The sequence below is a fragment of the Glycine soja genome, chromosome 10 (assembly GCF_004193775.1).
Source record: "Glycine soja cultivar W05 chromosome 10, ASM419377v2, whole genome shotgun sequence".
Lineage (NCBI taxonomy): Eukaryota > Viridiplantae > Streptophyta > Magnoliopsida > Fabales > Fabaceae > Glycine > Glycine soja.
The window spans coordinates 51971350-51996303 of NC_041011.1; the positions used below are offsets into that span (position 1 = coordinate 51971350).

General features: G+C 33.8%; 2 protein-coding genes and 1 pseudogene across 2 annotated transcripts; 1 reads left to right on the top strand and 2 right to left on the bottom strand.

Moving 5' to 3' along the window:
• Positions 1–1447: 1447 nt before the first annotated feature.
• LOC114370346 (transportin-1-like) lies at positions 1448–16973 on the top strand. The gene is made up of 29 exons (XM_028327656.1): positions 1448–1918; positions 2626–2913; positions 4239–4328; positions 4426–4503; positions 4608–4688; positions 5006–5056; positions 5356–5441; positions 6078–6144; positions 6231–6287; positions 6380–6409; positions 6494–6553; positions 6705–6818; positions 7058–7171; positions 8639–8737; positions 9486–9611; positions 9721–9795; positions 9953–10024; positions 10191–10301; positions 10451–10534; positions 10659–10769; positions 11742–11843; positions 12116–12178; positions 12262–12336; positions 14754–14825; positions 14898–15022; positions 15860–15911; positions 15988–16056; positions 16148–16207; positions 16322–16973. Exons 1-29 carry the CDS (start codon positions 1733–1735, stop codon positions 16403–16405), a joined length of 2682 nt encoding a protein of 893 aa, XP_028183457.1. The 5' UTR covers positions 1448–1732; the 3' UTR covers positions 16406–16973.
• An 819-nt stretch (positions 16974–17792) lies between these two features.
• Positions 17793–20932, bottom strand: LOC114370594 (serine/threonine protein phosphatase 2A 57 kDa regulatory subunit B' beta isoform-like). Its single transcript, XM_028327993.1, has 2 exons — positions 18943–20932; positions 17793–18460 (listed from the first exon to the last, which is right to left on the bottom strand). The coding sequence occupies exons 1-2, from the start codon at positions 19978–19980 to the stop codon at positions 18125–18127; spliced, it is 1374 nt and encodes a 457-aa protein (XP_028183794.1). The 5' UTR covers positions 19981–20932; the 3' UTR covers positions 17793–18124.
• Positions 20933–20991: 59 nt separating this feature from the next.
• On the bottom strand, positions 20992–24830 carry LOC114371868 (annotated as a pseudogene).
• Positions 24831–24954: the final 124 nt, after the last annotated feature.

Consider the following 24954-nt stretch of genomic DNA (forward strand, 5'->3'; position numbering starts at 1 on the left):
TACTGTCTGGAAGTTATTGAAAGATAGAAATTCCTTTGCAATCTAAATTAGAGATGCCAGAGATGCATTTTGAGTAACGTGAGTATGATCACCTATAACTTTGTCCTCATCCAAAGAATCGTCTAGGAATGAAGCTCTCATTGCCTTGAAGCCTCAAACGGGAGAATTAGCTTAAACTTAATGTAGATAGGTGTGCTTACAAGCCTAGTCATGTTACTGCATGTGGTGGGTGGTCTTGTCCATGAGTCTTAAGATGCTCTTATAGCATGTTTTATTGGTAATTTGGGAAATTGCTCACCTGCAAAAGCAGAATTGTGGGCTCTCTTGCCAGCTTACGTCTAATAAGGGGCATGAAGCTTCATAGGGTGATTATTGAATTGGATTCCAAGATTAAAATTCTTCTTACAAATTCTGCTTGTGATTCTTCTCACCATGCGTTATGTTACAAAATAGGATGCTCATTAGTGTTAATCATATTTTAGAGTGCATCCCTTCTCAATAATATGGTGTATATGCTAAACCTATTGAAGTTCTTTTTCTTTAGTATTATTATTCTTTTGAGGGAGGGAGGATTCTATGGTACTTAATGTTTTCCTATGGCGATTTGTTATTTTTTTCGGCCTCTATGTCCCATTTATTAATTAAAAAAACAATTTTTTCTAATCACAATTCACGGGTGATTAGTTCGGGTTGTTTTATTCTTCTTAAAAAAAGGTAAATACGAAAGACTTTGGTAAAAAACAAGTAATCCTGCCATATTGATTTTTTCAAGCTGAAAATGATTGCTTGTAGTGGAGTATTCATGTAGTCTACATAAAAAAAAAACAGTTTTTAATTATGCAATAATTAATTTAAAAGTGTGACTTAACAATTAATTATCTTCGTGTAAAAAAAAAAAAACCATTTAGTTGTCTTGAATAGCCAAAGGTAAATAGCTAGATATGCATTAATTTTATCGGAAAATGTTACGGGGAATAGCAAATTAAATTTTTATTTCCCGAAACATAAGAGACCTATGAGCACAAAAAAAAAGAACCTGCCCTGTATGTTTTGATGAACGAGTACTGAAAGGTTAAGTTATTAGGAGTAATCAACAAAAATTGACACATAAGATAATAATTTGTATTTTTCAATTAAGTGATTTAAAATTTTAATTTTAATCTTAGTATGAAATAAATAATGTTTAGAGTGAAATACTCCAAAAATGATTTCATAGCAATATGATAATAAATGAAGATTAATAGTAACAAATTAGCACTCTGGTCCCTGGACATAACTTCCTTGGCTACGGACATGATTTGATTGATGGTTCCCCTAACACAGCAAGTAGCAAGACCCAATCTGTATTGCAAAAGACGCATTTTTCTTATTATTGACGTAATGACCATACTATCTACAATTACAGGCAGATTACAAAACATTGCGTAAGATTATAATAGTGAAAAAACGATGATGAGAAGCTGAATTATTATTTCCTTTTATAGCCCAACGAAGCAAAGGCCTAACCTAAACGCAACGCAAGCGGCCAACAGTGAGCGTGACGAGGCGAGGGTTTGCTGGCAGAACAATAAGTTTTTTTGTATTGTTTTGCTTGCCAAACGGAGCCTCTTGCTCTGCGTTTCATTTAAAAACTGGTGTCGTTTTTCTCTCTCTGTGCTGCACCCACAAATATTCCAAAAACCTCTCTCAAGCACCGCAAAACCCCAATTTGCGTGGGCGGAATCCGGTGACGATGGCGGCGCCGACTCCATCGTGGCAGCCTCAGGAGCAAGGGTTCAAGGAGATCTGCGGCCTCCTTGAGCAGCAGATTTCGCATTCTTCTTCCGCCGATAAGGCTCAGATTTGGCAACACCTTCAGCGCTACTCGCACCTCCCTGACTTCAACAATTACCTCGCCTTCATCTTCTCCCGTGCCGAGGTATTTATTCATTCGCCAATTTCCACTTCACTCTTCTGCTACTGCTACTACTATCTACAAGAGTGAGGATCGCCTTGCGGTTTTTGGTTTGATTTAAGTCTGTGTGATGCGGAACTCTTTGTCGTTGTGTATTTGTGCTTGATTTGATTGTTCTGAATGAAATCTACTCAACTTGATGAAGGAAGCGACTATGTTTTTATTATTCTTTGTTTTTTTTATTCTGTTATTTTGTCTGTTACTGTTACTTCATCAATTTGCACCAACCGGTTAATGATAATATGACACTAGTCAACTCTATTGTTTTTGTTTTTGTTTTAGTTTCCTCTAACTTGTTTTGAAATAGGTTATAGTATGTTTGGTTTCGCGTCAAGTATTAGGAAAATCGCATCAAGTTTCCACGTTAACAGCGAAGCAACTTCTTATAACTTTCGCTTTTCGACATGTTTTACACGCGTTGTGTTTTTGTAATGGGAAACCAAACATACATGAGTGTGTCTGGAATAACATCTAGAAAGTTTAGTGTCTCTCAGATGTTTTGAATTATTCTAGTGGTCCATGGAAATAAGTTTAACCTGGATGGCTTTGCCTGGAATAACATTTTGAGACTTTTATTTGTTTATTTATTTTCAAAATTGCATCAGTTGTGGTTCAAGTGATACTGATGTAGCATTGATACTAATGCTGCTGTGGTGATTTCTATTGAACAGGGAAAATCAGTGGAGGTTCGGCAGGCTGCGGGGTTATATCTGAAGAATAACCTCAGAAACATGTTCAAATCTATGCAGCCTGCATACCAACAGTATGTGAAATCAGAGTTGCTGCCTTGTCTTGGTGCAGCAGATAAGCACATAAGGTCTACGGCAGGAACTATTATTAGTGTTGTTGTTCAAATAGAAGGAGTTGTTGGGTGGCCTGAATTGTTGCAAGCCCTCGTAAGTTGCTTGGATAGTAATGATCTAAATCACATGGAAGGTGCTATGGATGCGTTATCCAAGGTATGGTCTCCATTTTAGAGTCAATAATGTTCTTAAATTGTAGTTCTGGCTAAAATCAAATCTTCAAAGAAAATGAAAGTACTTTCATTATATGGATTGGTGGGTGCTACTCAGAACCCTTGTAGAGAAAGAAGAGAAGTTTATTATTATTTGATAAAGAAGATTTTTTATTAGAATGAAAGAATTGAAAGAGGTAAGGACTAAGTGGGATTAGATGATGACAACAGAATTATTCAAATCAAAGCAAATTACACATCAACATGGACCCACACAAAATACCAAATGCAGTGATTAGGATTTTTCTCAAAGAGTGATCGAATGGTCGGATCATTAAAAATGTTGAATTGAGAATAGTGCTGCAACTCTCATGTACTGTTTGGTAGTAAATGGTTGACATTTTCAACATCCCCTCCCTCTTTTCAGCTTCTGATTGATCCATTTTGGTGCATCTACGACGAAGAAAAATATATGATACATAAAGTGCAATTTTTTTGGTGCTTTTGTGGGAATCCTTTGTCTTTGTTTCTGTACCAAATCCATTCGTTTTCGGGTTTGGTGGGAACTTTGATACAGTGGATGTAGCGTGTATACTATCTTTTTGGAACCCCAGAAAACATTACCATCAGGGGTGCCGGAAAATAAAAAGGCTTAATTATACTTTTGGTCGCCTTAGTTTTACTAAAATTTGATTTTGGTATCCCTCGTTTCTTTTGTGGCAATGTTATCCTCATACTTCTCAAATTGATTTAATGAAATTCCTTGTCAATCTGATGCTTCAAGGCATAAAATGTGATGATGTGACAACTCTTGGTTTTGTTAAATTGAAAATGATGTGGCCTACCCAATGCCACCTTGGCCAAAACGTGTGCCACATCAATATTAATCTGATAGGGATAGGGGACTTAAATTGCATTTTGGAAACTATAAGAACAACATTGTTCCAAGTAACACTAAGGGGGAGCAGAAGTGAACTCTACTAAAATTAATGAGATCAAAAGTGTAATTAAGCCAAAAAAATAAAAAAATGACATATATTACATTCCTGATCTCTTTTTGCTGATCATCTCCCTTCCTTCTTCCCATGATGCTAAATCTCCTTTGTTGATTTTTTCATGCAAATAAAGTTCATGATTTTGATCTCCGATTTGGTTAAGTCTGATATATAACACATACAATTGAAAAATTAAAGTCATATGGGTGAAGAATTTGTAAGTACTATTATTTTAACTGGCTGGAAACATTAGTCTAAGCAACCGATACTTAATATTTCATACATTTTTTCCTGTAATACCTTTTTAGCACTAAATGTTTTACTGTGCGTGCAGATCTGTGAGGATATTCCTCAATATCTTGACTCTGATGTACCAGGGTTAGCAGAACGCCCTATTAACATATTTCTTCCCAGATTGTTTCGGGTAACATCAGCATTTTCTTTTTATAATTGTTTTCTTTCATCTCTTGTAACTGTATCCTCAACTGTTTATTTTTCCTTTTATTTTATTTTTGTTTCAGTTTTTCCAATCTCCTCATGCTTCATTGAGAAAGCTATCATTGGGTTCTGTAAATCAATACATTATGTTAATGCCTTCTGTAAGTGTATTGTGAGACTCTAATTCTATCATCTCAGTTCTCTGGTTATTAAAGTATTACTGAAGTTTGGAATTGATAGTAATAGTCTCAATGGTTTTGTACAGGCCTTATATGTATCCATGGATCAATATCTTCAAGGTTTGTTTATTCTCGCTAATGACCCTGTTGCTGAAGTACGGAAGTTGGTGAGTTCTTAATGCATTATGTGCATGTATTTGATGTATAACTCTAAGTCTCAAATGAAATGTTTCCCAATATTGGTTTATTGCTGAATTACTTAATGTTTCTTTTCCAAACCAAGCTTATTCTTGCTAGTTTGAATTGCTAGTAGTTGAAGGATTTGGTCTTTTGACCCTGTCCTCTGCTCGGTGTGTATTCTATCTTTTAATTTCTGATATTTCACAAGGACTTTGATTAACTGCTTTTTGTTCAAATGAGTTATTACTATTTCTTATTAATGTTGGAATCAATTGAAACCATCCTAGTTGCTATTGATGACCAGGTTTGTGCAGCATTTGTTCAGCTAATTGAAGTCCGCCCATCTTTCTTGGAGGTGCGCTTGTTTTGGTTCATTGGAGTTTGTAAAGTTAATTGAATATGCTTATTGTTTTTGGAATGTTGCACTTTGAGGTGGTTGATCTATTTTATTCTTTGTCACACTATATCTAGGTGTTTACTTATTTGAGTAAGTAAAATTCATTTGGAAACAGTAAAATCAGAATATCTTGCATTTCTAATTTTCCAACTACTTATACCAGCAAGCACCAAATCTCTTGCTGATGTGCTTTCTTAAAAATTAATGTTATTTCTATATGCTCTTTCTTATCTATTGTAATTGTTAACTCACTGCAGCCACATTTACGGAATGTGATTGAATACATGTTACAAGTCAACAAGGATACAGATGATGAAGTAGCCCTTGAAGCCTGTGAATTTTGGTACTATTTGTTTGGGATGTTATTTTCTTAATGTTACAGCTAGTAGCCAGAGTTCATCATTTAGCTTCTAGATATTGATATGAGTCACAAGGAAAATAATGAACTTAGTTATGTGTATTTTGTTTTATTGTGTTAACTTTTTGTTAAGGAGGGAGGGGGTTTCAGGTTGTTGTGATATATTCCCATTCAAGAAGTATCTCTCCCCAGGCTGTATAATTTTAGAATTTTAGACCATTGGTCAAGCTCATTTTGTTTTTAAACTTGATCAAGTACTTGTTCCAAATCACTTTTGTCCCCAAATTTGCTCTGGTATAGCCAGCCTGATGAATTATTCTACACCCAAGTTTCCAAGCCATACTATTGTCCAGCTATGTATATTCATTTTATACTTCTGTCTGAGATTGATAAATGGGGTTCATTTGGTTTGTCGTTGGTTACTAGGATGGTATATGCATAATGAATTTCCCATTTCTACAGTTATCATGCTGATGCAAATAGGAGTTTGATGTTTCTATTACACAGTGATGATATATTTCTTGTTAACTGTATTTAAAGTTTTAAACTGTACTTAAACTTTGTCTTTTTTATATCCTAGCTATTTAGCATCTTTCTCTTTTTTAATAATTTCTATTGCAGGTCTGCTTATTGTGATGCTCAACTGCCACCTGAAAACTTAAGAGAATTCTTGCCCCGTCTTATTCCAGTAAATCAAATTTTACAATTTTTCTTCTATAATTGTTTTAACATGTAAGATTTGGAATTTGAAGTTCATTTGTTGCATCTATGTAGGTATTGTTGTCAAACATGGCTTATGCAGATGATGATGAATCAGTTATTGAAGCTGAGGTTGTCTTTTGGATTGATTAGTATTTATAGGTGGATTTCAATTACTTCTTGCTTATATGATTTCATTTGTTTGCGCAATGTTTTTTTCCCAGGAAGATGGTTCTCAACCTGATCGAGATCAGGTGTGATTTTTTTTTAGTTGACTTACCGAGTCTTCTTTAATTTGAGACCATCATATTTCTAATTTTGTGTGTTTTGCACCACAGGATCTTAAACCTCGATTTCACGTATCAAGGTTTCATGGATCGGATGAAGTAGAAGACGATGTATGTTGTACTTTCTCTATTGATTGCTTATTCTAATTATTTGATTAATTTTCCTGCCCTTATTTAATAGGGTGTGTGTAGCTTTTGAAAGAAGGAATGATAAAAAATGCTTTGCTAATTTGAAGTCAAACTTTATTTTTCCTATTTACAGGATGACGATGTTGTCAACACATGGAATTTACGGAAATGCAGTGCAGCTGCTCTTGATATTCTTTCAAATGTGTTTGGAGATGAGATCCTTCCGACTCTTATGCCTATTGTTCAGGTGATTTAACTTAAGCTTCTTGTGATCATTTTGTGATGACGATCCGTTTTAATTATCATTGTGGCTAAGAATGAGTACAAGTTGAAATGGTATTTATTAAAGGCAGACCATGCATAATGATAGTGGATCTAACATAGGTGTATATATGAGACATCTATGAAAACTATATTATGACGCTCGTTTCTCCGCAAGGCTTTCTTTTTATGAGGATATACTAAAATTTCTGAGGATTTGTGCAGGCTAAGTTGTCTGCTGGTGGGGATGATGCTTGGAAAGATAGGGAAGCTGCTGTCTTGGCTCTTGGTGCTATAGGTGAAGGTTGCATCAATGGTCTTTATCCGCATCTGTTGGAGGTATTTTCTGTTCTTTGGTTCTGATGAATTTTATCCAAAAGCAAATGGCTTGATTGTGGGAAAAATAGTTTAATTTGTTTTAAAATTTGATTAAAGTATGCCTGAATGATTTTGTAACGTAGTGTTGTTATATCTCAATTATTTTTTCCTTATTATAGTTAGGATCAAAATTAGGGTTAGTGTTCTAAGTTTTACATACATCATAATACACAAATAAATGTTATTCAAAGTATTTTTCTCTGTATTCACTCCCTTTATACCTAAACCCCCTTTGTGCATGTTTGTTTCTTGCTTCTCTGGCTACACAATTTATTATTTCCATTTATTATTACTAGTCATTGGAGAAAATATTTATTCCTTTCAGTATAGCTGCTCTGCTCCTGTTCCAAAAAATATGATTACTTCTAGAATCATTCATGCTTTGTAAATCACTTTTTTGCAATGTTGCTCTCCCCCTCCTCTTTTTGTACTGATCTATTCTTGCTTATGTTTAGTTGTTTAATCACTGTTACATGCTTGTGATTCTTTCTCGGCGAGTTGCAATTTCAAATTCATGCTAAATGTTACTAAATTGATATCTAGATTGTAAGATTGTGCGATCTTACAATCCTTCTGCCCTGTCCTGATCTGGATCGCACCTGAAATCGCAAGCAGGTAGGATCGTAGTGAGATCGTTTGAGTTTTTCGATCCTGAAATTAGAGATTTTTGGGTAAGGTTGCACAGCCCGATTCACACAAACCCATATTTGTGCCCAAAATTGTGACTTTCCCCTCCATAACAGACTCCATCTCTCAATCAAGCCCTTCGCATCTGTGCCCAAGCCCATTGCAGGTCACAGCATCTCTTCTGAGCCGCTGTTCATCTATGCTATCTCTCTTGCACATCTGCCTTTGCTGTCTTGAAGCCTCCTTCCCCATCTCTCTTGACTTTCTCTTTTGCTGCCTTGCTGATTCCCTGTACATCTTCACACATCTTCCCTATCTCTGGTTCTGGTTTAATGTTTTGGTTTGCTTTGTAATCACTGAAAAATGGCTTCTGCTGGGCAAGTTGATAGTGGGGCAGGGGCTGGTGGTTATTTATGTGACTAATCATGAGTTGTTTTGGATGTTATGGTGATGAAACTTCAGTTTTAAGTTTGCTTCAATGTTGATAGGTTTTTCTCTTATTCTCTATGTGCGTGACTGTGTGTATATAATAGTATAATTTTACATTTTGGTTGGATCTTATGAACATTGTTACAATCCTATGCTTTACCATCTTGGACCCCCTTCCCAATCTTAAGTAGGATCTCGATTTTGACAACATTGTTCATATTAAAAGAAGGAAAATGTTTCCTTAACAACATTTTGTTAATCTTAGTCACTGTCATTCTTATTTTACTGAGTCTGGTTTTATGATCTACTTTATGTGGCCCTTGCTTCTTACTGATTCAGAATATTAAACAATTGATTGTTATGCATTTATAGATTGTGGCATTTCTTGTCCCTCTTCTTGATGATAAGTTTCCTCTGATACGAAGTATTTCATGCTGGACACTATCACGATTTAGCAAATTTATTATTCAGGTATGAATGTATTTTGTCCCCTCATCTGCTATTGCACAGCTATGTTTATTTTGGCACTGATGCTTTTACAGTTCTAATGTTCTATAAGATTTTGGTCTCTGCAAAGTTATGGCAATATTAAATCTCAATTACTTTCAAATTCCTAATTATTAAATTCTCAATGTATATAAATACGTTATGTTCTCTATTCCTGATCATTGTTATTATTTTAACTAATTATTTTAATATGCTCCATCACTTTTATATTAGTGTATTTAACACTCAAGTTTGAGGTTATAGATGTTATAAACTATAATATAACTAAAGAATGCATATGCATCACAGATTGACAATCTGTTAACGTAGGTGAAAATAAAAAATAATCTTATACCAAAAATAACTTCATAGGGTGAATATTTCACAGAAATCATGAGTGGGTTGCAGGTTTGCCTCGGCCCTTATGCATATTGTGCTTATAAAATTTGGCATGGATGATCCACTTGATAATTAGTTATAATTAAATAGTTGATTGATCAAAATCACTTTATATGAGTTCATAGATAGTTGCCAAATCTTGCATCAGTGTCAAAGGATCTTGATCTATTGGAATATTGTATGTTGTCCAGATTATTGGAGAATGACAACCTGGAGCAAATATTATATATAACACCTATATGATCTGATATCTAATTTTAGTAATTCATAGTTAAATAAAGAGCACTTACATAATTGTCATTTCAAGGTTGTCTTCTTTGAATTTGTGTCTTAGGGTATTGGGCATCCGAAAGGCTATGAACAGTTTGATAATGTTCTTATGGGTCTTCTACGAAGAATTTTGGATGATAATAAGCGGGTTCAAGAGGCTGCTTGTTCAGCTTTTGCAACGCTGGAAGAGGTTCTGACTACAATTTTTGTTCATTTACCCTTAATGAATTGATTCAATTACTTGATTTATTTTAAATTTATATAAATCTGAAATTTGGTTTACTAAACTTTTATGATAGGAGGCTGCTGAAGAGTTGGCACCACGCTTGGAAATTATACTAAAGCACCTAATGACTGCATTTGGGAAATATCAGGTGATTTTCTGACCTTAATAGTTAATACATAGTATTTGTTTATTGTAAAATAAATCATGTTTGGATGACCTCTATTGTTACGATATTGTGCTACATTTCTTATCATTATGTGTATGCTCAGACATCTTTAATTGTAGTCTTTTGTTCTAAACTTCAGAGACGAAACCTCAGAATTGTATATGATGCTATTGGAACTCTAGCTGAAGCTGTTGGAGGAGAGCTGAATCAGGTATGCTACTTTTTATTAGTAATCCATTGCATGGTAGAACAAACATCCTTCTTCCTCAAACTAAACTTTTCTTTTTTCCCCAAGTTATTGTCATGATTTATTGTCATTATTCTCTCCGTCGTTTCAAAAGACATTTCTTGACCTACTGTATCTCTTTGTTTTGCAGCCTGTTTATCTTGACATTCTCATGCCACCATTAATTGAGAAATGGCAGCAACTTTCAAATTCAGACAAAGATCTTTTTCCACTCCTGGAATGCTTTACATCTATATCACATGTATGCACATCTGTTTTTCCAACATATTACATGATAATATATGGGTGGAATTTGTGGGAACGATCTATATAATTTGAAATTTTTGTATGGACTGTAACTGTATCATCATATCTATTTTCTTGTTTCTGATGGTGTTCCATTTTATACAGGCTCTGGGTACTGGTTTCACTCAATTTGCTGAACCTGTATTTAGGAGGTGCATAAATATAATCCAGACCCAACAATTTGCTAAGGTTCTGGTTACTTTTGCATTATTTATGATTTGTCTAGCAGACTACTGTATTACCACGTACCAAAAGGGTCTGATTTTGAGGTTTTATTTTATCTTCCAACAAGTTGAGTGTCATTCTATTTCAGGCTGATCCTGCCGCCACCACAGGGGTTCAGTATGACAAGGAGTTTATTGTATGCTCTCTTGATTTGCTTTCTGGACTAGCAGAGGGTCTTGGCAGTGGGATAGAGAGTTTGGTACTCATCCAAAATTTGTATTTTTTTGATATGAGATCATGATTCTCTGTTAGCAAATTATTTGTCATCTTCTCAGATGTTATTTTCCCAGAAATATTTGTGTTCATTTACAAAATGCCTCCAATCATGGGGCAAATCTGTTGTGATATTCTTATTCACATAAAAAAATAAGTGCAGTATTTGTTGAACTGTTTCTGTAAGTTTTAATACTGAATTAGACGTGTGGTTGGCTGTTATTCCACCTTTTTACTTCTTTTTTCGTGTAAAATATGTTGGCTTGTATTCAGGCATATGCTTGTCAACATTAGAAAGATCTATTTTTTATATTAGTGCATATTTGGCATTTTTTATATTAGTGCATATTTGGCAACATTATGTTCAGTTTTCTAAAATTAAGGAGTTAATTCTTTTTGGGGATGGAAGTAGTTTTTCTGGATTATCTACAATATTCAATATGACCATAATGTTTGCCTTTCAGTAATAAGAATAATTGTGAATTCATGTTTGGTGGTTTCATTTGCAAGATTGGAGGCATCAACCGTAGATTATTTCTTAGGTTCCAACGTGATATTATCTTTTTCTCTACAAGACTTACTTCTTTAAAGGAAATCATCGATAAACTAATTTTTCAAACCTTGTAAGAGAGGTTAGTGAATTCTTTCTAAAATCAATCATGACTAAAGCTGTTCTAAGATTTTTTAATCTCAGAGAAGTCCTTAATTTGGCTTTTATTTTAGTTTCTTTAGTTTTCAAAAATAATTGCAGCTAATGCTATCCATATCCCTTAAAGGCATATTTCCCTTGCCTCCAAATCTTCAATTCTTTTATGTATACATAAAACCTGAAATGGACAGCAATTCTGCATCTTCTGAACTTTCCTTTGTTATTTGACATATTGTTATCTGATTGAGATTAATTAAACCAGAAATTGTATGATTTCTTGAGATTATCTTGATCTACACTATTTGGCAGGTTGCACAATGTTCTTTGAGGGACCTACTTCTGCATTGTTGTGTGGATGATGCTCCTGATGTAAGACAAAGTGCCTTTGCCTTACTTGGAGACCTTGCGCGAGTAAGTTGCATGTATACCTGCATACATTATACCCAAGCCCACATAGCCATAATTTGTTCCTTGCCCCTGGTGTCTTTTGAAAGTAAATCCACTTTTTGAAAGCAAAAATTTATTTATTTATTTATTTGGGGTTGGTGAAGGTGGGGGACTGGGTGGAAATAAGTTTGGGTCTACCCAAACATGTTATTTTTACATCTTTGTAGGGGAGCAGGGATTGTTCTGTGCACTGTATCTTTTAGTTGATGGAATTCTAACGATGGTAATTTGGCTAGGTGTGCTCGGTTCATTTGGACTCTCGTTTGTCTGAGTTTCTTGAGGCTGCAGCCAAACAACTGGTATGTGTGTGCGTGATATAAACTTATCCATTAGGGTTGCATTTATTTGGTCATTTTATTCTTATATTGTGTCTGGTGTACAGGAGATTTCTAAGGTAAAGGAGGCTATTTCAGTAGCAAATAATGCATGCTGGGCAATTGGAGAATTAGCAGTTAAGGTATGCAATTTTTAATGCTGCTTTCTGATAAAATGATAGAAATGTATGGAAACTAGAAACTAATTGACATTGATGGATATTGTCATAATTAAGAATTAGGATAACTTCAGTTTAAAAAGTTGTGTTAGACAGTAGTGAATACTGTGATTGTTAAACGGCCATCCATATGCTAAAAATGATGTATATGTGGTAGAGAGACCGCGTAAAATTCAGCTAGTCTTTCTGCTCACAATGAAGGTAGTCATCACTGATTTTGCCATTGTCTCGGTCATCTTTAGTGGTTTTGAATCTCTGGATTGACCACAAAGTGATGAAGATAGCATCCCTTGATATCAGCTTCAACTTGCTGTTTCAGATGAGAATTTTCTCATCCAATCAAACGGAAACTGAGTGCCATTCTGGAAACTGGGAATGATGTTTGAACAGATGAAGTTGGAAGGTGAGGATCACCTGCAATGGGGAAAGGACTGAATGGTGAGGCAATAGTTCGGGTCAAATTCCAGCTCTAGATACCATATTATAATCTTTGATTGGAAGAGAAAATGAGAGTAGGAAGATATCAGAGTGGATCTGTTAATCTATATATTTTCATTACTGAATGAACTCTGTTAATAGCTTTTACTATTTACAGACTCGAGCTGAGGCAACTGTCCCAATTGAACCCCGTTACAGAGTTAGGCTGAATTGATTCTGTTATTAGTAATGGAAACTAACTTCTACTAACTATGCCTTGCTGAGACTTGGCTTCGTAACTTAGAGAAGGATTTTGAGACAAGTTTTAACCACTGGTCGACCAATCTCCGATTAGGTTTTATGCGTTAGAGTAGGAGTATCATGTTACAGTTTTTGTTCAAATTATGTAATTCTGATTTCAGGCTTGGGTTCCTATCAAGACTGCAGCAAGTCTGATCTGGAACCTAGTGCTTGACATCATTAATTGTAAGCTTAGTACCTCTGGTACTCATCTAATACTAATTCTACTTTTGCTGAGCAAAAATAAAAAATAAAAAAAATGCCTTGCTGAGACAAATGAAATCAGGCTATAACTAACAAGTAACAACCTTGGTTATCAAATCCAGATTTGAATTGTGATGAATCAGAAGGCGTATTTTCTGAATTGTGAATTGAACAATTCTGTGAATAGCTCTGTATGGCTATAGAATTGAAACATAAAATTCAAATAGATCAATATTCTGCTCATATCAATCACAATAACAAAAAGTGACTGCTCAAATTCAGCTGTATAGCTACTTAAAAAATAAAAATAAAATGTCTAGAAATTAATTTATTGTTTTAAAAATATTAACTGTCTAAATATTTTTTTTATGAAATATTATAATAATCATAAGTATTAAATCCTTTTTTTAATTAAAAACCTTTAACTACCATACTCAATGTCTGACCCAAGTGCATCTGGCTGGTCCAATCAATTGAAGTGCATGTTTGGAAAAGATTTTATAATGCACGTATGATTCTCTCTCACCACGTCTGACGCAGAAGCAACATTCAAGAGCTTCTATGTTTCTTTATAATTGATGTAAAAATGAGCAAGATGTGGATCATAGACATGTGTCCAAACACTGCAAATCATGGCCCATTATAGTGTACTCTCATCTTCATTCAAGCATGCTTACCACTACCAGTGCTTGTTTTGTTTGCGTGGTGACTGATGTATTGTATAGTTCAGGTTTTGGGCCTTATTGATCTTTTGTTTTAAGCTAGACGCTGTTATATTGGGTCTTTGGATGGTATGATGTTGTTGACAACCATGCCCTTCATCTTAAAGCTTCAGCATTGTAACTCTAGCTTGCTGTGCCGTGTTCTGTTCGGTTTCTATTGTCATTGTGTCACTTGCCCTCCTATCTTATAAAAAAAATGCTAAAAAGATGTAAAATACTAAAATTATGTTTTACAGTAGGGGCAGATAAAACCGTCCCACAAACACTCCTAATTGAGATACTTAGGGTAGGTTCTTGACAGATAATTTTGTAGATATGCTAATAATATATTATTACAGCTTTATATATTGATTCATTGATGCTTTTGTTTGATGTCTTCCACATTAAATTTTGAACACATGTTTTTAAATCTTAATTTCACAAACTCCAGAGTTGAAATCGAGCAGTCTAATTGAAGGCTTTGGATGTTGCACAATTCATTTTCTTCTCCACCTCTGACTGAGTATTGGAGTAGATTCTGTTGACACCGTCTTTGCAGTTTTGCTAAATAATATCCAACATAACACCTAGTCTGATATGTTTGGGTTTGAAGTTTCTTTTTCCCACATGAGTTTGCTTTTCTTGTTGCTGATATTCTGTTATTAGTGTGAATATCTTCTGACATTAACTATTCCACGTCACATTTTATTCATTTTTATATAAAATCAGTCATTGTGAATTATGAATTTTGAATTTCAGGTTCATCAAGAAATTTCTCCTGTTGTTTTAACTGTAATTTCATGCCTGGTCCCAATTCTTCAGCATGCGGAGGTCATTATCACATCACATTCTTCAATTATAATTTTGTTCATGTTCAGTTGCTGATTGTCTTGCTGTTTATAGGGACTCAACAAGTCGCTTATAGAAAATAGTGCAATAACACTGGGGAGGCTTGCATGGGTCTGTCCGGAGCTTGTATCACCACATATGGAGCATTTCATGCAATCTTGGTGCACTGCTTTGTCAATGTTAGTTGTAGCACCTATGTGTTTTATTTAGTAGCGACTTACACAATGAGCACATAGCAAATGTCTTTGGTTCTCTTCAGTTTGCTGCTATAAGAAAATGTTTGAAATTCATAGATGCTTTTGCAATTTTTGGTGCATGATAAATTTTGTGAATAAATTACTCATCATTTGTTTGTGGCTCATTTCTCGTTTTCTCCTTTCATCTTTTAGATGGATTTAGTTCATGTTTTATATACACCATATGTTTAGGAGGGCCTGGAGGGGCTTGGGGAATTCAAAACACAGTGTCTTCAACATAAGATGAGAAATTGGTTATAGTGTTGTTCCCTTGAGAGTGTGATTAGTTCAGTTTCAATATACTGCAACCATTAATCGCTGTTAAATCATTAATCACTGTTGAAATCCCACATCCATTATAGATATGACTTAGGGTAATTTTTACTGTCAAATTCATACATTGAGGATCCCCATTTAATATCTTATTATCAACTTTTTTACTAGCAGTTTGAGATCTCCTTGGGAGTCTAAATGGTATTGATCAGACAAAAGACATCAGATTGTGTTCAAGGCATTTACTCTCTTAATTAAGAACTGAAAGTCCTCTGCCTTATAATAAAATCTTAGATAATGCCTTCTGAGAACTTAGAATTGTCGGTCAATAGTTGTGCCTGTAATCCTGTATTTATTTAAATATTTGGAATTCATGCATAGTAACACACAAAGGAGAGTAAACCAATATCTCAACATCACTTTACAAATTGACCATAATATTAGATGTCCACTGTTTCATTGCTGGTTATCTTGTATATTAATCTCTCTTTGATGGGTTTTTTGCAGGATACGAGATGATGTTGAGAAAGAGGATGCTTTTAGAGGTCTATGTGCTATGGTATGCTCCTATTCACTGGGTAAATTTTTTACATGTAGACTTGTAAAGTAATTGGGTATTTTACATTTGTTTTCAGGTTAAAGCTAATCCTTCTGGAGCTCTAAGTTCGCTAGTTTGCATGTGCAAAGCCATTGCAAGTTGGCATGTATGTTTTGCCATCATCGTTTTCTATCTTAAAATTTAGAGAAAGTGTTTTAAGGTTTCTGTAATATAACTAATTTTATTAACGTCTATAGGAAATAAGGAGTGAAGATTTACACAATGAAGTCTGCCAGGTCTTGCATGGGTATAAGCAGGTTAGTGTTGCTTCACTATTGGACGTGCATCTGCCTTGGGAATTATATGTTTATGTTATAGCTGTAATACTTTCCTCATGGAAATGAAACTATAATCCCATGTTTATGCTTTAGATGCTGCGCAATGGAGCATGGGACCAGTGTATGTCTGCTTTGGAGCCTCCAGTAAAAGAAAAGCTTTCAAAATATCAAGTATAATTCAATTGTGAGCATTGTATCTGTATTGACCTAGTTGGTCATTTTGTGTGTGGTCAAGCAATATTGGAGTCGCGATTCATATTGAGCAGGAGCTGAGTCTCGGTCCAAGTTTTCAGACAGGGTACCAGTACTTAATACAATTCGTTTGAGCTTGATGATTACAGGAAGTTCCACAAGCCTTCAAGATCTCATTTGATGGGAGTTTCCCATGAGAAATGTACAGGGGAATGATTTTCAACCTTTAGAAATGCTTGATTCTTTGTTGTCTTAATAGTTAAAGCCTTAATTAAAGGCTTGGAGTTTTATTCGACCCTTGTGTTCAGCATCACATTTTTCCAATATTTTTAGTTTTTTAAGTTGATAGGTTGTATCTTGGTTACACAGTTTTGTTCCACCAGAGAGAGAGAGAGAGAGAGAGGGGGGGGAGGGATATGATCTGACTTTTAGTTTTGAGCATATTCAGTTGTTAAATTGTTTGTAAGCTGTAACATGAAAATCGATTTCAATTGTGTTGCCTCAGGCAGCGCATCAGTTAAATTTTGATTGAGACAATAATTAGACTTGTGTATGCTTATTGACTTTTTTTTTTTTAAACTCAGCCCAAAGGAAATATTGTTGGCATTATTTTCTTATGATGTCGGTGCCCCTTAACTACAGGGCTTTCATCAGAAAAATAAATAAAATTTACAGTGGCTACGATTATAGTTTAGTGTAATTTTAATTTACTGTAGGTCTAAAATTTTAACAATGCCATAATACATAATTGTAGCGTGAAATAATAAAAAGTTTAAATATAATTTTGGTTTTTTTAATTTAATGTTTTTCATTTTTGTTCTTGTCATTTTTTTTTCTGTTAGTTCTTATAAAATGTGTTTGTTTTATTTTTTTGTCTTGAATGTTTTAGATAATGCTTTGAATGGGAAAAAAAAGTATTTTGAACAGTGAAAAAAAATGTTTTCTAAAACATTTAAAGGATGCAAAATAAAATAAATATATTTTTCAAGAATTAAAAATAAAATTACAAAAACAAAAATGAAAAAATATTAAATTACAGGAAAAAAAAAAACATATTTAAGTCACTTAAAATTCAAAGTGAAATTTGGACCTAAAACTTATTGGATTAATAGTGAAAGCAGAATTTAATGTTTGTGATTTGGACAAGTCATTTTTAAGACCTAAAATTGGCTTAGAAAGGCTCGATTAATTATCTATTTGTGATAATGTTAATTTAATGTTTTTATAAAATATATAAAATACGTGAGCACGTCTAATGTTCGGTTAGAACCAATTGGACAAGTTAAAGGTTAAAAGGGTATTTAAATCCTTGCTTCCGTTGAACAGCAAACGATATTCTTTTTATCCTCCAATGATTTTACAAATTTACCCATTTAAAATTATTCGGAATACACTTTTAACTTTTAGACCCAATAATATAATTTAGTATAACATGATAATATTTTTATATTAATTTAATCTATTCATATTATAGAGACTAATACATAGCAGTTGATCACATAGGCGTGTTACGATTCTATGTTTCTGTATATTTTGGTCTTCTATTGAATATCACGAACACCAGCTGCCATTTTCTGGTCTGATATGTTGATGTTTGTCATTGTTAACAACTAAGCAACTTTTAAACAACTGACCTTGCAATTATTGTTCTTCGTAGGTGGGGGAAAGTTGGTATTGCTAGCACAAATTTGCATACATTAATGTTTAGTAAGAGACACGTATATAACGTGGATTGAGAAACTGATTCTTGGCAGCTTCCAATTCTATTCTTTCCCATCTCTTTTTTCTCTTGATATCTTCTTGATGTGCCACTGATTCTTTAGCTTCCATGTCCATGAGACCCTTTGAATACAGATCTGGTTCCATTTCTTCCAGCATCACCTTCACACTCTCTGTTAGTTGCCTCACACTCTTGCTCCAATGCCACTTCAGGTTCTTTTCCATGCCTTCTACAATCACAGTAAATACTTCTACTGTTCCTATTAATGCCATTTTCACAAACTGCTCATTGTTCCACACATAGAGTGCACGCTCGGCTACCTAAACCAAATATATATGTATCATAAAATGAAATCTCTGTTTATCAAATCCAAAATTTAGAAAACTGACAATGGAATAATAAAGACATGAGGGTGAATACAGTCAAGTAAATTGTGAGCTTAACTAGTACTCTCTTCATCTCAAAATAAGTGTTATTTTAGCTAGACAAAAAAAAAAGTTAATAAATAGATGAAAGATAATAATAATTTTATAAAATTAATCTTATTAAATGGATAAAAGAGAATAGTATTAATATTAGATTAAAAACTAAAATGATATTTATTAAGAATATGGGTGGGTTAAAAAAACCCAAATGTGACACTTATTTGGAATAATTTTTATTTCCCAAAGGCGAGTGTCCTCTCGGAACAGATGGAGTAAAATACAAATAGCTAGCAGTTGAATAAAGAGCAGAAAGCATGATGAACATATAGTAATTTTGAGTAGAGTAAAATTATGGAGATTAATAAAAGTTATTATACCTGGGAATTCCAACTGTTTATGCATTTTGTGATCTGGGTACATAAGGGCAAGGCCAATTTACGATACTGGTCAGGGTCTAAATTCTCGACCAGATCTTCCAATTCCCCAATTAGCAAGATTTCTTTTTGACAGTTTGTGACAGGCCAGTACTTCAAAATTCCTCTAACAACAACTCCTCCAAGCATAGGCTCCTTCTGCACAAATTGTGACACGCAATAAGCCAATTGCCTATGGTACACTTGCATCCCCTTTGTCTTGTGTAGAGGAATAAGCACTCTCATGAGGAACAGCTTGTGCTCTTCCTTGAGTGGCACGGTAAAGCCATTGATTATGGTTCCCCATATCTCAAGCAAGTCCCCAATCCCCGGATGCTTCTCTGTCTCAAACACATAGTTCAAGAGCACCTCGGTCATCCATTTCCTCATCAAGGAACGATCAGCGATGAACTTCGAGTATATCTTGTGATACACGTTTTTCAAACTCTCACGCTCCCTTGGATCCTCAGACTGAAAAAGTGCTTGGAGATTGCGGAGGAAACAATGATTCATATGTTCTCTCAGTACTTTTTGGTCTGTGCTGTTAACAAGCTTCAGAAGTATCTCATAAACTATTTGGAGATGTGACCAAAGGGGTGAAAATATAGAGATGGGGTCTTCTTCTTCTGGCAATTCTGTGATGGAATTAGAAGTAGGGTTGGAAGGTGGAGGGAGTGGCCTGAAGAGGTTTGCTGAGATCATGGCCACTAGAGGCCCCAAAACTTTTTCATGCACTGGCTTCTTGGAGGACTTCAATATGGAGACTAGTCTTGTGAGTTGAAGCCTCTTTGAGTCTCTTTGTGCAGGAGATTCTGAAGGGTCAGAGAAGGTGAAAACAAAGGTGCAGTAAGAAATGGCGGAGAGAAGTTCTTCATTTCCTGAAGGAGAAGATGGGATGATGAAATGAGGACTCTCCTGCAGAAACATTTCATGGAGTGTTTTTGGGTTTTTCTTTGGGCTGCTTGTTGATGATGGTGTTGGTGACACTTTCTGGCTCAACATGTTTTTCTTTTTCCCTTTGTTTCTTCTTTCACTACAAGAAATTTCGCTGTTAGCGAGGAACCAAACCTGCTTTTTTCTCCCGTGGCTATATTTTTTCCATCATAGAGCTAAAGTGATGGAGAGAAAATATGGAAATGTTGTTCTATAGTAAGTAACACGTTTGTTTTGGCTCACACAAAAGCCAAAAGCGGCGATGCCTTTGCACAAGAAGCGTTGGAATTCCCGATCTGTTGTCAAAATCATTAGAACTGCCACGTTCTTGTGTTGTGAAGGTATCCTCGTAATAACACATTGTTTCTGAATTCTGATCCTTCCATTCGGATTTTGCCACGTGGAATGTTCGGCATATTCATTGGCTTAGTCCTCATCAACAGGTTGTCGCATTTTTCATGAATGGCTTAAACTAAAGACAAACTGCTTCTTAATATATTCATTTGTAGTTGGGAACACTCTTGAGTTCTATTATGTGTCTTGCTTGTGCTTCACCGGCCACCAGAATGGATTGTGTTTGGGAATAGAAAGATTTGATTCGAGTCATTTTCTTTTTCTTTAGCACATGACAATGTTGTGTTTGGATTGAAAAAGACAAAACAAATCTTGTATTAGACCCATCCTTTCCATTTCCAGAGTTAAGCCTACAAATCCTACTTCTTTGTGTCTTTCTTGCTAAATTGATAAAGAAATAATAATAATAAAATTTTGATTCAAGGCCTAGATCTAACAAAACAGGCAGGCCTTCAGCAGGAAAAAGAAAAACACAAATGAAAAATAAAACAGAGGAAGCACACAAGACAGAGAAAATTAATTACCCTTTGGAATTGTAGTCACAAATTGTATATTTGACATAGTGAAAAACTGACAATGACATTATGGAGTAAATAATGGTTACTTAATTACAAACTGTTATCTATGGTATTCTTTTTTTTTTTACTTTTAGAATAACTATTTAAAAATCAAACCAATAATTTTTTTTTATTACTTAACAATATAAAACTTCCTACACAGTGCATAAAATATATAAACTACTCATCTTAATGGCATAGACATAGGAGCATCAAAGATACAATTGAACAGATAAACATGAAAGATGCATTAGGGGGAGGAAAAGAGAAAGGCTTGCATTCAATCCTCACAAAAGCTTTATGATAAATACAACAAGTTCTAGGTAGCATAAATATCTGGAAGATCAGGATTATCAGAGAATCTAAGCCATCTTTTCTGCTCCAAATATTTTAAACAAGGCCTCAAAACAAGCCCTGTGATCACAGCTGAGAAGCTTATGATGGATACCTTGAAAGAAGCAAGAGCTAAAACCACAAATATCAGTAGTGATGGAAGCACACACATCAATATTGCTCCCGTTTCCCCAACAGGCACTTTATAAAGCCTCTCAGCATATGGAAATTTCCTCCTTAACTTAACAAATGCCACAAACTCCATAAGCATCCCAAAACAGTACAAAAAGTTCTCAGCAGCAACTATCTCTTGAAAGCTCAACCATGAGAGCAAAACCACACCAGATGCAGAGAACAAAATGCCTACAAGAGGGGTCCCAAAACGTGACCTTTTAGCAAAGAACTCAGGAACCATGCCTCTTTCTGCCATTCCCAAAATATCTCAGCCACAAACATCCCCATATTTGACAAAGCAGATGCTGCATGAACCCAACTCCTTAACCAAACCCCTCCAATCACTCTAGCAACTTCTGAGAAGTAACCATCATACCATATCTCACGGTTAACTAGCATAACTCCAGTTCCCACCAGAAGTGGTAAAAAGTACCCCAAAACAACCAACATAACAGCATAGAAAAGAGATCTTGGGAGGGTTTTACCAGGATTATCCACTTCTCCTGAAAGGGTACTAATTGAGTCCCAATAGTTCAAATTCCAGAAGAGAGTGTTCATGTACAAACCCCAGTTCACTTTGTTCAAATCCACCATGATCCACCTAGTTGGTTTTATTCTAGGAATTGCTATAATTCCCATAACCATGAAAGGAAGTAATGAAAAGATTCCCAACAATATTGCAGCCCAACCCACTACGGTTAAGCCCCTATAGTTCATGTGAGAGCTAAAACTAAAACAACCACTGCTATGATCCTTGGAAAGCCACCTCCTAAAGCTGGGATAGCTGACTTAAGGTAATCCAAAAATAGAACTGGATATCAAGCATTGTCAATGACTCCACTGAGCCATTTCTTTCAACCTAGTTGGAAAGCCCAGTTAGATGAAACCCAAGCCACATAGCCACCAGTTTCTGGGAACATAGTACCCATTTCTGCAGTTATGAGTGCTTCTGGAACACTCCAAATGAATGGGAAAACGGAGAAACCAAGGAATGCCAACAATGGATCAGCTGCTAATATGGGCTTTTATTATCAATTATGGGTAAAATTTTATCCATATTTCCAATGGGTATATTTTAAAAAATTATCTAAAACAGGATAAATCATAAAAAGTGTTATGATTTCTGAGTTTGTAACATTTATTATAACTTTTAATTTTTTTAACTAATGTCATAAAATTATTTATAATTTTAGTTTTATTTTTTTATAACTTTAAAAATCATAAATTTTTTTAGATCAAAGTCGTAAAATTATTTATGATTTTATTAATTTAAGATTTTTTTTGTTTGATGACTTTAAAGTTTTAAATTTTTTTTTAAGGTTTATAACTTTGAGGTGTAAACTTGCTTTTTTTTAAAAAAAAACTACTTTTTTCTATTCTCACACCTGCTTTTGTTTTGTTAATCTATTTTTTCTTTTCTTTTCATAAATCTGTTTTTTTTTTAAATTTATAATTTTTTATGGTTTTATTTTTATTTTAAAAAAATTAAAAAATATATTTAAATATAATAAATAATATTAAGTTGACTTAAAAATATACAACATGTTTTAAATAATAAAATATTAAAATACAATCATAACATATCAAATAAAATCATAAAAAAATATACTAATAAGTAAGTAACTAACTTTTCAAAGTCGTAAACCTTTAAAAATTAAAAAACAAATAAAAAAAGGTTTTACAACTTTAAAGTCGTAAAAAAAATAACATTTGAACTGAAATCATAAATAATTTTACAATTTCAATTAAATAAATAAATAAAAAGTCGTAACAGGTGTTACGACTTTTGATTTAAAAGTCGTAATACTTGTTACGACTTACCTCGTTTTGGATAATTTTTTAAAATATATTCCCAATTAAAAAAGGAGAGTAATAGGACTTTAATTATTATTATTTTTAAAAAAATATTTATTCTTTATAAATTTTAACTATGATATAATGAATATATTTTTTTTTATTGTAAATTTTAGTTATATGTATAAAATTGAAACAACCTCTTATCTCTTTTAATATATCATTTTTATGTTTTGCAAGAAATTATCAATAACACAAAATAATGTTGCATCATAATATAAATTATTTATCCTAAATAAAAAATATGATTTATATGTTAAAACTACTTATTTATAAATATTTTTAATGGTGATATAATTTATATATTAGTTTTTTTAAAAAAAATTAGATTAATAAAAATAAACAAATGTTCTATGCATTATACACACTAAAATACTATTTTCCTAATTAATAATTTAAGAAATTATCTTCTAGTAAAAAAAATTAAAACACTAATAGTTACTGATTAGCCTTTTTCTATTTACAATAAAATGACTTATAAGTCATAGAAAACTTTATGTAGAATGTTATACTTTAAGGGGGAAAGAGCTTAACTTAGTTTTAATTAATAAAATTAACTTGAGTTAAACTTGACATAAGTTAAACCATTAATCTCGATAATTAACTAAAGTTATTTTCATCTTTATTGATTACGACTTATGATGAGATTATAATAATCCACAAGAGAAAAAACAGTATTTGATTCAGCATCTACATCTACTAGGACTGGATAGTGATTCTTCTGCTACTGAAAAGATCAGTAGAAATAACAATAAAAATATGGTTACTTCAAAATACCACCGAACACTCAAATGTCCCATCTAAAATTTCTACTTCAACTGAACAGTAATTGTGAAAGTGAGATCAGGAACTGGAACATCAAGAATCCCCTTCTCAAACATGCTTTCCCATCATCAACATAATTGCTTCTGCCTCAACGCTGCCACCCTTTTCCACGCTTTTTTTGCCTTCTTTTCTCAGACACTTAAAATATTATAGTATAATTGATAGTACTATCTTTCAATTATAGATAGACATACAATTGATTTTTATTTATAATAATAACATTAAAAGTCTATGTTGAAAATGATTTCTAACTTAATCACACTATGAAGACCTTTACTATCAAAATCAAACTCTTTTGGTAAAATTGCATGACCACCAAAAAAGAAAAAATACATAACCTAAACTAGCTTGGAGTTGGGAAAAGGACTGGAGTTTATACATTAGCCAATCAATCAAATAAAAACTAGAATGAATAATAATGAAAAATCCAAACACATACAGTTACACTAATTTATCTTCAGGGATGCTTTGTAGGACAGGACTCCAGCACTTCTGGTGATTCCCATTGGCTCTGGACAAATACTTTTTCTTCCTCAACAGATTCAATCGTTGTTCCACTGAACAAGATACAGACATTGTTGACTTGACACCACCATTCATCACTTCCACCAGCTGCTTTAACTCGCTCTTTCTAACCACAATCTTCATCCTCACAACCCCTCCAACTTCCTCTGTGCATGAAACTACACCTACCCCTCCATTTCCCTTTGGATTAACAATATTGCTTTCCAACACACCCTTTGCTAATCTATTCTTCTTTTGCTTCTGATGACCTTTCAACAACTCATACCCTCTCCTCAATGAAGCAGCCTTTAACTCCATTCTTCTCAAATTACAATTTTGTATGTGAATATATGTCACTAGTTATAAGCTAGCTATCTAGAGATATGAATGAATTATGAAAGTTGAAGCTGCCTTGAGCCAACCTTGTAGATGTGTATATATA

What these genes read in the sequence shown, in the direction of transcription:
- LOC114370346 (XM_028327656.1), top strand. Translation starts at nt 1,733, where the DNA reads ATGGCGGCGCCGACTCCATCGTGGCAGCCTCAGGAGCAAGGGTTCAAG. An exon ending in CTTGAAGCCTGTGAATTTTG is followed by an intron (nt 5,442 to 6,077) that starts GTACTATTTGTT and finishes TTTCTATTGCAG; the next exon opens with GTCTGCTTATTGTGATGCTC. An exon ending in TACTTGGAGACCTTGCGCGA is followed by an intron (nt 11,844 to 12,115) that starts GTAAGTTGCATG and finishes TAATTTGGCTAG; the next exon opens with GTGTGCTCGGTTCATTTGGA.
- LOC114370594 (XM_028327993.1), bottom strand. Translation starts at nt 19,980, where the DNA reads ATGTTGAGCCAGAAAGTGTCACCAACACCATCATCAACAAGCAGCCCA. An exon ending in TAAACAGTTGGAATTCCCAG is followed by an intron (nt 18,461 to 18,942) that starts GTATAATAACTT and finishes TATTTGGTTTAG; the next exon opens with GTAGCCGAGCGTGCACTCTA.